Genomic DNA, 13,676 nt, shown 5'->3' on the forward strand with positions numbered 1-13,676 from the left:
CCACCTAACGCTCGCAGCTATCGTAGCACGGCATCATGGTACCTCACGCTTCCCCTCCCCGCCATCCGCCGTAACTAACACCCCCAGGCCCGCCTCCTCTCCCGCCTCACGCGCACCTACCGTCGCATCCTCACGTCCGCGCAGACGACGACCACCTACGCCTCTTCCGCCGCCCGAGCGCGCGTAGCCCCAGACACGACCTCACGCACCGGCCTAACTTTATCCGAAGCATGCCAGATCCTGAACGTGCGGCCGCCACAGCACGGAAAGGCGGACATGAGTATTGTGTGGCAGCGGTTTACGCGGCTGTTTGACGTGAACGAGCCCGAGAACGGCGGGAGTCTGTATCTGCAGAGCAAAGTCCTCCGTGCAAGGCAGAGGATCGAGGAGGAGGTTGCCAAGGCGCAGGAGAAGGCCGAGAGGGAGGAGGAGCTGCAGAGGGGGTGGAGGCCGAAGCTTTTTCGGTAGGTGTGGGAGGAGAATGGATAGAGCATGTGGGATGTCACTGTACCAGTACGTTTGTTCGTGGAATTTATACCAGTCTGTAAATTTACATAGCATCTTCCACTCCATACCACTCCGTTCCGCTCCGTAGAGCTCTCCACTTCAAGTCCAAGTCCAAGTCTAAGTTACGTAACGAATACAAAGTACAAAGTACAGAGCAAAAAAAGCGCAAATATCATTGAAACCGAACCCACCGATTGGGTAGCAACGGTGTATAATAGAGGCCGACACCTCTCTCCCCTCCGTCCGTCCGTCTGTCCGTACACCGAACGTAAAAATAAAAAACAAGCCAAACGAAAAACCAAAACAGTGCGCTTGGGAAGTGAAGTCTACGAGGTACCCGCTATACTAAGATCGCGTATCTCCTGGAGAACCTGTTCCACCCGTTGATCGAGGTGGCCCTGTGCGTACTGTTCGCGGGTGTCCGGGTCCAGGTATTGCTGCACTTGCGCCATTCGAGAGTAGGCCTCGGCACAGACTGTTTTGTGTTAGAGGTTTTGAAGACTGACGAGGCGGTGGGGGGATAGCTCACATCGCAGCTGTATCTTGACCAGAGCTTCGAATGACGGATCGAGGTATGGCACACGTAGGTCGATGAGCTGCGGTATTTCGGTGGTCAACTGTTCGTTGAGCGCCTCATAGACCTCTTTCGCCATCTGCGCCTCCTTCTCGGACTGTAGTAGTTCACGCACACATCAGCTTCGCGTTCCCCTCCTTCCCCTCCTCACCCCCAGCGAAAACACACGTACCCTCGGCAGCTTTGACGGATCCTTATCAGGCTTATCGACGAGCTTCTTGACCTTCGCACGCATCTGGTCATAATCGAGAAGCTTATGGTTCCTCTTCTTGATGCACTCATTGATGTCCGGGAAGTAGGCGCAGAACCTGGTTATCGGCTCGAGGACCGTGGTGCGGTACGGGCCGTCAAGGGACTTGATCGTTTCCGCGTCGAGCTCCTCGACCGCTTGCTTGTACGACCGGCTCACCCCGTCCCGCGTCCCCGCGTCTCCGTAGAACGCATCGATCGTTTCCGCAATCCGCATCTGTGACGCGGTCATGGCTACAGCATCCTATCAGCACCACCCAGACTGCCCATGTGACTAAGCGGGGCGCCGGCTGACCTCGCAGCGCATCAAGGTAGCCCTTAGCTTCCTTCTGCAGCTTTGTAGCTGCAGCTTCCATAGTCCTGAAGCGTCTGTATCGCAGGCAAACGTATCAGCCCTGCCTTCTTTCCCTCCACCATCACATCCCCCCCCTCCCCCCATCCCCATCCTCTCCACTCTGGAAACATACCTCTCCTCAACCTCATAATCGCGATCATTCGTCTTCTCGATCTGCCCAGCCTTCATCATGACCTGGACCGTGGTCCGGTTGACCGTTTTCTTGAAGCCTTCGGAGTCGGAACTGCGTCAGCAAGGGCGCGGAGCGACGGGCCAAGGGCGGAGGGCTAAGGGCTAGGGAGGAAGGGAAGTGCCATACCTGCCCAACTCATGATGGCGACGAGTGGTTGGCTAAGTCCGGGGAGCGGGTGGTGAGGCTTTTGCTCGTGAGCCGAGTTCGGGCGCGGATAGGTTGGTTCGCGACGACGACGACGATGGCGCGGGGTGGGCGGGGGCGGGGGGTGAAGTAGTAGTAGTCTTGGTGGTAGTCTTGGTGCTGATGGTGTTGGTTGCGGTGTTGGTGGTGGTGGAAGCAGTTGCCTGTTGTCTTGTCTGATGGCAGTTGTCTATCCCGGAGACAAGAGGCTCCGCGCGTCTTGAGTTGAGTCGAGTTATTACAAAGGTACATACTCTACTCCAGTTACGCTACTCTAGTTACTCTACTCTAGTTACTCTACTCTAACTAGAGTAGGTGGGAAAAGGGTGGGCAGTGGCAGTGCAGTGCAGTGGAGTAATCCCAACTTCAAGGGCCGGCCCAATCGCTGAGTCGCTGACGTAGCCCCCTTCCCCCCGCCGCCGCCAGCCCCCAACCAACTACACATCATAGGTATACTTGGCACCAAACCAAAGCACCAACTTGGATTTCTCAATGCTGTATGATGCTGTGTGAGGTGAGGCGAGGGAGGTAGGGTGAGGTGAAGAAGAGGAGAGGAGATCGCGGGGTAAAAAGCTGGAAGGTGTCTAGACTCCCCACCTCCAGCTCTCAGCAGCCCTGGGGAGTAGAGTAGAGTACCTAGAGTAGATGCGGTGGGTTGGGTATACCTACGAAGGGCGGATACGATGCCTACAGCTGCCTCCCACCACACACTCCCACCAAACAACTTGAACTCTAGATGACCGTCATATCAATATCGTGCACATACAATCACATATAATCACGTATAATCACGTATAATCACACATAATCACACATAATCTACACACATTCTACACACATGCATCATACGTCCAGTCTCTAGAAATATCATTCCATTCGCGAAAGTTGACAAGGCAATGAATCGAACTCCCCTTTTCCGTTCCCGTTTCCGTTCAACACCAACACCACCAACAGCAGCAACAACACGCCCTAACATGCTAACCCAAACCAAACCAAACCAGAAGCGCCCAGCACAGAGTCCGCCATAGCTAGGAGGTAACTAGGCCGCACCCATCATCACCCATCATTTCCAGAAGAAAAGAAAAGCAAAGAGAAAACGAGCATCACAAGCCCCTCACCCAACAACACACCTGCGCCGACCGACCGAGAAACCAACCAACCAATCAACGATGCGCCCACCAAACGACAGAGAGATGTATGTATCAAGTGAGTACTTCCTAAGATGATGTAGAGTATAATAAACGTAAACGTAAACGTAAAGTAACCTAAGTGTAGGTAAAAATGGACAGGTGGCCATCATAAAACGAGAGAGAAAACATTATAACAGAAAGACGAAAAGACGAAAAGAAAAGAAAGAAAAAGGAAGAGAAAAGAAAAAAAACCAATGGAATAAAATATAAAAAAAACACATGCCACCAGGAAAACCGCTCCCATCCCAACGCCATCCCAAATTCTCTTTGCCCAGTAAAAAAAAATGAAAAAATGAAAAAGAAAAAGAAAATGCAACCCCGTAAACAAAGGAAGAAAGAAGTAACAATGTGGGAATCGTTTCATCGAGAGCCCTTTCTGACGAGGGCACTATACATCTGTATGTAGGAGAAGAATCCGACACGAGCAACAAGTGGACCTAGATATGCCAATCATATCAACAGCACCCAGCCACCCTCCCCACCCCGCATCGTCATCAACCATCGATCGTGAGCTCTTAGTAGCCTATTCGCGATGAGTGGCAGCGCACAACTAGTGGTTAGGTGGTAGCAGACCTTCTTCTCCAGCTTTGCAGAGCTTGATCTCTCTACCCCATTCGGACTTGAGCACCTGGGATGCGGTGATCCGACGCGCAGGATTAGGATCAAGGATTGAGTAGATGACATTGCGACACCTCGCCTGATAAAGAGGTTAGTACGATGCGGACGAAAGAGACTGAAAGTCCATGAGAAAACTCACCCTGTGAAGATTCTCGATGGGTGCGTAACCATCCTCATCTTTGCGTCCTTCCAGGTACTTCTCAAAGAACTCGTCCTCTTCCTTTTTGGCGACGCGCCACAGGTGCCTTCCGGTACGCATGGCCATGTAGATGACACCGCAAGCCCACACATCGACCGCTCTAGGATCAAACTCCTTGTCCGTGTACTCCTCGGGCGCGATGTACGGCGCGGATCCACACAATCCACACGTCATGTGCGGCTCCTTCTCCCAAGCCATGCGGAAGCATTCGCCATTGCCGAAATCGGTGATCTTGAGTGATCCGTTCGTGGTGAGCAAGAGGTTCTCGGGCTTCAAATCCCGATGCGCCACTCCCATCTCGTGCATGTACTCGACACCGCGCATCAGCTGCTTGAAATAACAGTCCGCCTCCGAAACTTCGAGCTTGACGGCTGTCAGGACCAATGTGTAGAGATCGCCTCCGGCACAGAACTCCATGACCTCGCAGTAGTCGCCCTTGGAGTCTTGCAAGAGATCGAGCGTGTGGATCACGTTGGGGTGTCGCAGCGACGAAGAGATGCAGAACTCGGAGGTGAGCCGCTTGTGGTATTTCCGAGCCGATTCCTGAGGGCGCCGACGGAACTCCTTGACGGCGTAGAGCTGCTCCTGTTGACCGTTCTTGGGATCGACTTTGTGCGATATCCGAACGACTCCGAACGCGCCACGGCCGATGACCTCCTGGCATTTGCCGTACTTCTCCACCAACGTAGCCGTGGAATTGGCCCCTGCCTTCTTGTCCGTGGTCACCGGTAGCTTGTCCTTTTCGCTCCTGAGTTGATCCACCCAATTGGACATGAGACTGAGTCGATCCGGTTCCGCCGCTCCTTCATCCCTCTTCTTCCCGCCCAACAGATCCCGTAGCATTCCCGAAAGTTTCTCCTGGCGTTTCGCGCTTCGGAGGTGATGTTCGTGCGTGCCATCCGGATGCACAATGTAACGTTGCGGTAGGGCACTGCCAGACGTCTTATCCAGCGAGGAGAGGCTAGCGGGGTAGGTATTTTTCCTCTGCGGCACTGGGGGTCTGCGATCCACCGCCTTGTCCCTGCCTGATAGTATGCTGCTGTCGGTATCGGAGGCGTTGCCGTCTGCGGCCCGCTCGCGTGTCGAAGCCCTCGATTCGTCTCGTTTCCGGTCGGACTGCGAGAACATGCGCTGGAGTCTCGATGAGATGGACTTCTTCTCCGATGGCATGGGACTCATGGCACCGGGGACGGAGAGGCCCGTTAAGGAGGGAAGCCCGCCACCGGGAAGTTGACCGGGCATCGGATGCAAGACCGGCGAGCCTGCTGCTGACGGGGCCGCAGAAGGAGCGGCGGAGGAAGGGGCTATTGAAGGTGTTTTGCGGCTATCCATGTTCTTCGAGTCGTTAAGTTGCAGAGGTGGTTCAATCATTGTTATTGGTGCACTAAAAGTCTGATTTGAGGTGTGGGCGTGGGAACGAGAATGGTGGCGGTTGAAAACCTGTGCACTGGTGCCAGATATGGTCGGTGTGATCAGGTTGGTGTCCGGGGGTGAGGGCGACGATGTTCTGTCGGTTGTTCAGAAGCGAGGCGACTCAAGAAGTTGTGTTTTTCCCGGGAGGGTCCAAGGGCGGCAAAGTTGGATAATTTTTCTTGGATGAGTTTGTGTGGGAAGGATGGTGGGGGAGAGTGTGAGTTTGAAGGCTATGACGGTTTTCTTTTTTTTTTTTTTTTTTGAAGTCGGGATTTCTTGCTGGGGGAGAGAGTTCGAATTATTAGGGAGGGGAGAGACAGGATCGCAGAGTCTTTCTTATAGGTAGGGGGGTGGGGGGGGGGGGGGGTGGAGGTGTTTTTTTGGGGGGGAGGAGGGGGGGCGGTGGGTGGTAGGCGGGTGGGTGGGTGGTGGGTGTGTGGACGGGGTTTGTGGGTGGGTCAAGCACGTAGCAAGAAGTAAAAGGCAAGAAGAAGGCAAGTAGATACTAAAGTGAAGGAAAGGGTACCCTCTTCACGCTCTTTCGCTTTCCTTTAGCTGGACCCGGTTTGCGAGAGAAAGAACGAACGAGGGATGTTAACTCGGAGTAAATGTAGGTATTTGCGTGGGGCGAGGATCGGCGGGTCGACGTCGGGTCCGGCTGTCCTGTCTATCTCTCTATCTGCTGTCGGTCTGTAACTATGGCTGGCTGGTTGGCTGGCGGGTTGTCTGGCGCTCTGGCTGGCTAACTGGCTGGCTGGCTAGCTCTCGGGCTCTTTAGCTGGCTGGCTCTCTGACTCTCTGGCTGGCTTTATGGCTGCGGGTCGAGATGACTCGGCGAAGAGAGAGGGGGCTGCCAGAGCTATTGTCTATGGGGCGGTCACTCAAGTCGGGTTGAAGCCCCAGATCTCCTGGTCGAGTTGCTGTCTCTGCGGTGGAGCCAAGGGGGGCCGAGAGGAGGAGGCGGAGAAGAACAAGCACGCTCCCTTCGGTTGGGGGCGGGTGGGTTAGAGTTGATGGGTTGGTGGGTGGGTGCCGAGACGAGACGGCTGGTTGCTTGGGGCTGCTTGTGCTTGCTTGGTTGCTTGGGTTGCTTGCTTGGTTGCTGGTGATGTAGCTGGTGATGATATATGCAAAGTCTGCAGCATGGGCAGGGTGTGCGGGGGGATGATGATGATGATGATGCTGCTGATGATAGCCAGGGCGGTGGATCTGGGACCACTGCCACCGAGTGTGCGAGCGGAATATTGTGGGGACGAGTACGACGAGGAGGGGGAGGGAGGGGCTGCCTCAGCGAGACGAAGAAGCAGGTGTCTCCAATTTCTTGCACCACCTCGCACAATCAATTTACCTACTCTACTGCTCTATATCCAATCCATCTACCCACTCTACATGCCTTTACGTACTTACAGATGTGCATTCACGCACGCACCGCTAGGTGGGTATGGGTGAGTAGGTAAGCGAGAAGGTATTGTAATCACTGATGAATTCCAATCAGCAACGGTAACACTCTGTTCATCGGGTAAAAACTGGCACGATTGGACGCCTGTGCCCTATATTCTGTGGCGGCGGTCGTTGTGGTGGTGGTGCTTCGTCTCTCACCGAGACAAAGATTTTTTTTACTTCCGCATGCCGGCAGCGATGTCCTCTTGAAGGTTCTAGTGATATCCTTGGGCCGACGAGGTACCTATTCAGCCGTGCCACATGGCCTTCGACCGCGAGCCATGATTTCCAATGCCTTGTACCGACGTCTACCGGTAGCTAGCGATGTGGTTTCGTAAGTGCCCCTGCGCCACTCTTGGGAAATTCAAATTCCAAGTTCCATCCTAAAACCGCCCATCCCTCCCTGAGCTCTCTCTCCCTCCTCTTCCCCTACCTAAGGAAGTACGGTACTTACCTACGAAATAATGCGGAGCCTGTGATCCTCGGACCTGGCCAGTGGCTGCAGATTTGTTCGTGCCTCCTTGGCCGATCTGCCGCCGCCCCCTCCTTCGTCTTCCTCATCCGACAGCTCTAACCCTCTTTCCCAGTCCAGCCAAAGCTCGCCAATTGCGACCCCCACCAATCGAAGGCATTGACGGCGCCGCCAAGTGGTAGGGCTGGGGAGATTGGTGCTTAAGCTCTTACTCGAGTACTTAACCAAGTTACTCGGCGCACACGATAAGTACATAAAGTAATGTACCCAGCACATGCAACGCCCGAGCCGAAATAACTATGTTCCGAAGAAACACTCGCCTATTGCACCGCAAGGAGTTATTAACGGTTCCCCGTACAGAAATAGGACGTAACTTTCCAGCGTCGACACGCGGTGCCAGACGAGAGGACCAGCCAGCAATGATGGCCTGTCGTCCGAGATGGAGAAGACGAAGCAGAGACTTGGCAGGTGATGATCGATCGAAGCAAAAAACAACCATGGTGGCGGAAGGAAAGAAAGAGAGAAAAAAAGAAAAAAAGAAAGAATTGAAGAGATAAAGAAGGAGAGAGATTAAAGGAGCAAGAAGGGACCCCCGCGTACATGTGCCATCCTCCCCGCCACAGCCACCGCTCGAGCTCGGGTGGGGAAATTCAATCCAGTGCATATCTGCCACTGACGAATTACGGGTATGTAGGTAAGCAGGTAACTGACATTGACACCGACATCACCTATCCCGTCCGTATGTACGATCTCGGCACCTGCCGGCCCGCTGAGAGCACGTCGAGGTGGATGCTGTCGACCGACGAGTGAGTGTTGTCGTGTGTATATCGTAGGTAGTATACCAGTAGTAGGGACGTGGTGACTCGTGGGGCGAGACTGTCGCAGTGTGTCGGTGCTGTCACGCACCCGCAAAGGGACAACACTAGCCAGGCAGCCGGCGAGAAAGGAAGGTAAGAGGAGAGGAAGACGGTGACTGGCCATCTCCGGAGGTCGAGCGGGCATCGTGAGCGTGACAGCCAGTAGTTGCCGGTAGTTACCTGCTGCGCCTCAGTCCCTGTTCGCGCTTAACCTGGCCGCGCGGCTGCCAAGTTGCCCAGTCTTTCCCTCCAATCAAGCTGGCCCGTCTTTCGGATCGGGCCGATCAGAACGGGGCGAAGTGGAAGTCAGTGCAACACCGGGTTCCGGGTGTATCGTGGTCCAATCACTCCTCTGTTCCCTCGGGCCCGCGTGCACGTCCAGAAGCAAGTCGAGATATTGGTCGGCTTGAGTGAAGCCGGATTGCCGGATATACCCATGTGGAGTAGAGTAGAACAGAGTGGTTATCTAACCTCGGCGTTGTATGTAAGTACAAAGTAAGTATGAATGTACTTATGTAAGTACTTTGCTGTGCTGGTGGAAACCCCGAAGCGGCCGGCGCACGCCGCAGCGCTGTTGGAGTAATGTCGCCATCCGATCCGACCAGTTGTCAGGACTCAGGAGCCAGGATCCAAACTCCCCATCACGGCCGAACCAACCTCTGTCCAGTGTCCGGGTGAACTGCGCATGCACGCCAAGGGGGCCGCATCACCACCACTCGGTGCATCTCCTCTTTTCCATGTGTGTACCAGTAGAGTACTTGGCAGGCGTCGGCTGTGCGGTCCTCTCCATCTTGCATCGGAACGGCAGCATTCGATTGGGCGAAAAGCGCTCGACAGCTCGACAGCTCGGACAACGAAGACACCTTTCCGCTATAGTGTAGTGCAGAGTAGGTAAGTCGATACTGTGTGTGCGTCGGTTGCGGGATCGCCGAACGGGATCTCGGGAGCTGTATGTAGGTAGCCGACAAGAGAAGGGGCTCTAAGTAAGAAGTATGTGGTGTATGTATGGTCAATAACTTCATCCTATTTTTGGGAAGGTCTGCGAACGAATAGGTTTTGATGGCCCGCAGAAAAGAAATGAAAAAAGAAGATGAAAAAAGAAAGTTCGGCAATCTTGTGAAGCATTGGCCGGAATCTGGTAGCTTTTAGCTGCGTGGAGGGAATGGTAGGTACCGTACATACTTCCCTAGGTAAAAAGCGGATGTAAAACGGACTGTCCGGTCCGGATGGGCACCCCGGGCCACTTGAGCACTGGATGCTCTACTGGCATCTTACCTATACGGTAGTATGTACCTAGAGCATCGTGCTGGGCGGTTTTTTTTTTTTGGCTCCGCCCTTCTTGGGGTTCTAGAGCAGGTAGAGTAGAGTAGAGAGACCGAAGAACAGGTGCGGGAAATATAAAACGTGATTCAATTGAGCGAGAGGTCTATGGTGATGATGATGTCTGTTGTGTTGAACAACAGGTGGACCGACAAGGCGAACAGAAAAGCTAGACACAACAGAAAATATATCAACGTTCAACGACCGCATCGGATCTGCCCTCCATAGAACATAGGTCCCACCAGATCCTCCCTGGTCCCAACGAGGTCTCTTCTCCTAAATACAAGGTCTTAACAAGGTCTCAATAAGGTCTCCCCCTTCCGGTGCTCACCGATGCCGCCAAGCCGTGTCTTCCTTTGCACCCCTCAGCACGGTAGAGTACCGTAAAAGCGTGAATTTCCGGATCGAGGAGCAATTCTAGCCCACTTTTTGACTTCTTTCGGCCGGAGGAGGGGATTTTTCCGGCCTTGGGAATCCCAGAACTCTGCAACTTTTCTATCCCGTTCATCCATCAATATATCTCTCTATCTCCCACCCCCAGTCCCGCCGCCTCGGAGCACTCTACATAACCCCCCCCCTCTCCCTCCCCCCAGTTTCTCTCACCATGGATCCGGGACAGACGCCAGTATCACAAGCTGCGAGCTCTACCAAGATCTCACTCATGACGTCTGCATCCGCCAAAAAACCTACAAAGCCTGGAGCTTCAAGATTCGCTATCATACCTGCACAACACAACTACATCCCTATCCCCCTGTATGTACCGTACCACTTCCCAGCCCGGTCTTCGCACGGCATGGCGGAAATGCGTCGCCGGATATCGATCACCGCTCATCACTTTCGAGAGCCCAGTGGTCGCCCCCAAACGCCAAATAAACTGGGACGTGGGTTTCGCCCGCAACATATCATACACAAAGAAGTACTTAGGCGCACAAACTTCGGCGTGGGTTTTGCACGCAACAGAGGTATCATACATAAAGAACTACAAGTTCTTACTTATTTGGGTGCAACCGGTGTTGGAAACAAGCTTTCGCCAAGGTCTCGCTTGTTTAAATGGCTTTTGATTCGATTCGAGCTTCTCACCTCTCCACGTCTGCCCTGGAGTGTTTCCGCATCCGGAGCTCCGAGGACTCCACAACCCCCGACGCAGCCCAGTGGTGGAAACAACCAGTCCCGCGCGAGCGCCCGCCCCCGCCCGCCTGCCCGCGCGCCTGCACGCCATAACCGGCACGCAACATCCGGAAGCGATCCGGAGACTTTTTTCTTTTCTTTCCTGCGCTCCAATGGATGTCGTCAGAGGGTCGAGATCGTGACAATGACGGCGTTGTCTCCGTGTCGGGGTCCCTGCCGCGCGTGGATCATATTACTCTACTAACTAGTACCGTACCGTAATGATGCGTCGACATCATCATCATCATATAACCCAGTTATCGCCCAAATCAGATCCGGTAGTGTGGCGGGATGTGTCCGTACTTTGTATTGGTACATACTGCAGCTGAACCGCGAATTACCGGCGGAGGAGGCGGCATTCTCTTCTCCTGTCTTCTTCTCTCCTCGGATCACTTCCGCCGAGGCTCGTTATCATGTATTATTTGCAATCGCTTGCCTGAACTGGTGGTGGTTGCGCTTGACACACACATACACACATACACCGATACCCAAGTGCTTGCCTACATACCAGACGATTACAAGAACGGGAAACTGATGCGAATTCCCGCGGCTGTGGAAATGGGCCACGCTGTTTCCACCTCGAGCTGCAGAAATCAGCCACGATTTCTCACCTCGAGCGTGCGTCTATAGATCACTTGCGTGCTGCAGAACTGGCGTGTTGTCCCGGACACAGACACACGAGCTCTTTTTCCCCCTCCTCCTCCTCTTCTTCCTCCTCCTCCTCTAGCGCTTCCCCGCGTTTTCATTTAAGGCTACATGAATTTTAGGAGCATCGAATCGAGTTTGACGGCCAGATCCACGAATCACGTATCATACATACGGTACCCAGGTAAGTACGTACCGGAAGGAAAGGCTTATATACCCGGACTGCATCTTCAGTACATACATACATAGAATCCATACTTATCCATTCCCCAGGTCCACATCGGGGGGAACCATCGATCGTACGTTCTCCTCCGCTAGGTATATGTAACAAGTGGTTATCTACGTCCTTCCATGTGACGATTGGCAAACCGGCCTGCGTCCGCGTTTAAACGCCTTTCACATGGCCTCCCTCGTGCTTGCGCCTCGTGTCCACTCCATGTGCGAGTGTTTCATCGCCCGCAGCCGCCCGTTGGATGTGTTGGGAATGCCGGCAGTCATCCCTGAGGGAGAGGTGGGCACTGGGAACGGGCTCTGGTCACCGAGGGGCCAGCCGTTCATCCGATTCGACATGAAAGAGCAACGGTACATAGCCACAGTGCTCCATCGACGAGTTACTCTCACACGACCGATACGGTAATTGGGGCGGAGAGGAGTGTGGAAAGCCGTCATGATATATCTATGAGTTACAGCGGCAAAGTCAAACAATGGCTTCGTCGATCCAGCGTGCTGTGCTGTGCCTTGCAATATAGGAGGCCTTGACCAGTCAATACCGGTAGGCAGCTGGGATGGCTCAAGTCGAGTCGACAAACGTGGCCAGCACACACCGGTACACAACTTTTCAAACCCCGTTTGGCCATCCAGCCACACCCATTCCCACCAGCGTTTCTTGAGCTTTTCGGCTTTCTGCGACACCGCGTTTCTCGAGGTAGGAAGTATTCCAGCAGATCACATCCTATATCCTGCATCTCTCGTTGTTTCCAAACCGGGTAGAGGTTTCTATGACACCTCCCCCCCTCCCAAAAAGGATTAGAAAAAACATTTAAAACCCATTTAAATTGTTTTTACATAATATCCACGCAGCCGCCTGATAGAGTACTTAGCCCCATCTTAACTGACCCTCGATAATACCGCACTCCGTCACTTCCGTCACATGAAGGCTGAAGCGGCAAAGGTAGCTTCATAGAGACACTGGTCCGCCGCGGTTTTGGCCTTCTGCAGGCTGCAGCAGCGATCAAGCAATCAAGCAGGCCGGGCCGCCGGGGGACGTTCTTCGGGAGTGGGCGTATCCGTGTTGCCTGTGATGAATACCTGTGATGAATACTACCGGTACTGCGTAAGTGTTTAGCCTTGCGGCGAATGGCAGCCTTCTCGGGGTCGTGTATACTAGTAGTCTGGTGATAGATACCACCGGTCCACCGGGCTCTATATATATATTAGTACGTAACATAATCAACAGAATACCTGGGTATAGCATAGGTAAGTGGAATGTGCTTACTGGGTTTGAGGGATCAGTTGGAACTTGGAACGATAGGTAATACGAAGCCCTAGCTACGCTTAGTCCAGTGGAGGACCTCTTCCAAGGCGTTTACATAGACGGAAGACCAACGGGGCCGCCGGGAGGTATGAAGCCGTCCGGAGCAGGCGTCTCTGCGATCGGAGCCGTCTCCTTGAATGAGGGCGGAAATGCCCGGATCCCGAGGCAGTGGGTGCCCACAGGGCCCATGAGAACAGTACCTAGCTGGACGCGGCGGTCATCTACTGTTGGCACTGTAGGGTGCCGACGGCTACATACCGGGAAACTCTAAATCTCGTTTGTCACGGAAATAAAAATTATTTCTAAAGCCCGGCATCATGTGTGTAGGGTATAATGTACTCTCCTCTGGATATTGGACAGTCCCGAGACCTGCATATCGTTGTTCGTATTCCGGGCCCTGTTAATTCCGTCTAGTCTTGGACGTTCATGGTGGAACGCCCTTTTCCTACATATGTTTGCACATGCCCACGCTGAAGGTATGGTAACGGTGATCACGTCTGGTGTCTGGTGGGCTCGCCAGCACCGTTGCTACCTCTGAGGCTGGACGGCTGTTTGCCAAGCCTGCATCGAGGCGCCTCTCGCGGTACCAATCGTACCAATAGCCCAAACCCACAGCCCAACCCAATTCTCAAGGAAACGAGGCAGGCTGAGGCAGTAGACTCCAGAGAGAAATCTTGAGCCATGTATTGATACCTAATCGACATCGCTAGCGGAGGCGTAACTGGTTGGGTGATTCTCAATCCTGGCGAAGATAGGAGCCGAGGCGAAGAAACGATGATAC

The 13,676-nt window shown here is 53.8% G+C and overlaps 5 protein-coding genes across 5 annotated transcripts; 1 reads left to right on the forward strand and 4 right to left on the reverse strand.

The window, feature by feature from the left end:
- Positions 1 to 35: 35 nt before the first annotated feature.
- On the forward strand, positions 36 to 468 carry BZA05DRAFT_417295 (mitochondrial import inner membrane translocase-like protein subunit tim16; the record flags this gene model as incomplete). The annotated part of the gene is made up of 2 exons (XM_051485454.1): positions 36 to 38; positions 88 to 468. 2 exons carry the CDS (start codon positions 36 to 38, stop codon positions 466 to 468), a joined length of 384 nt encoding a protein of 127 aa, XP_051341238.1.
- A 68-nt stretch (positions 469 to 536) lies between these two features.
- Positions 537 to 2,390, reverse strand: BZA05DRAFT_392586 (BAR domain-containing protein). The gene is made up of 7 exons (XM_051483121.1): positions 2,358 to 2,390; positions 1,984 to 2,288; positions 1,798 to 1,894; positions 1,626 to 1,699; positions 1,254 to 1,564; positions 1,037 to 1,178; positions 537 to 982 (listed from the first exon to the last, which is right to left on the reverse strand). The coding sequence occupies exons 2-7, from the start codon at positions 1,994 to 1,996 to the stop codon at positions 834 to 836; spliced, it is 786 nt and encodes a 261-aa protein (XP_051341239.1). The 5' UTR covers positions 1,997 to 2,288; positions 2,358 to 2,390; the 3' UTR covers positions 537 to 833.
- Positions 2,391 to 2,876: 486 nt separating this feature from the next.
- Positions 2,877 to 4,009, reverse strand: BZA05DRAFT_392589 (uncharacterized protein). Its single transcript, XM_051483122.1, has 2 exons — positions 3,988 to 4,009; positions 2,877 to 3,927 (listed from the first exon to the last, which is right to left on the reverse strand). The coding sequence occupies exon 2, from the start codon at positions 3,592 to 3,594 to the stop codon at positions 3,337 to 3,339; it is 258 nt and encodes an 85-aa protein (XP_051341240.1). The 5' UTR covers positions 3,595 to 3,927; positions 3,988 to 4,009; the 3' UTR covers positions 2,877 to 3,336.
- Positions 3,781 to 5,418, reverse strand: BZA05DRAFT_334892 (kinase domain-containing protein; the record flags this gene model as incomplete). The annotated part of the gene is made up of 2 exons (XM_051480743.1): positions 3,781 to 3,927; positions 3,988 to 5,418. The coding sequence occupies 2 exons, from the start codon at positions 5,416 to 5,418 to the stop codon at positions 3,781 to 3,783; spliced, it is 1,578 nt and encodes a 525-aa protein (XP_051341241.1).
- Positions 5,419 to 7,824: 2,406 nt separating this feature from the next.
- On the reverse strand, positions 7,825 to 8,473 carry BZA05DRAFT_250502 (uncharacterized protein). Its single transcript, XM_051480022.1, has one exon. It carries the CDS (start codon positions 8,372 to 8,374, stop codon positions 7,943 to 7,945), a length of 432 nt encoding a protein of 143 aa, XP_051341242.1. The 5' UTR covers positions 8,375 to 8,473; the 3' UTR covers positions 7,825 to 7,942.
- Between the last annotated feature and the right edge of the window lie 5,203 nt (positions 8,474 to 13,676).

This window comes from Tricharina praecox, assembly GCF_024521635.1.
Source record: "Tricharina praecox strain CBS 144465 chromosome Unknown BZA05scaffold_7, whole genome shotgun sequence".
NCBI lineage: Eukaryota > Fungi > Ascomycota > Pezizomycetes > Pezizales > Pyronemataceae > Tricharina > Tricharina praecox.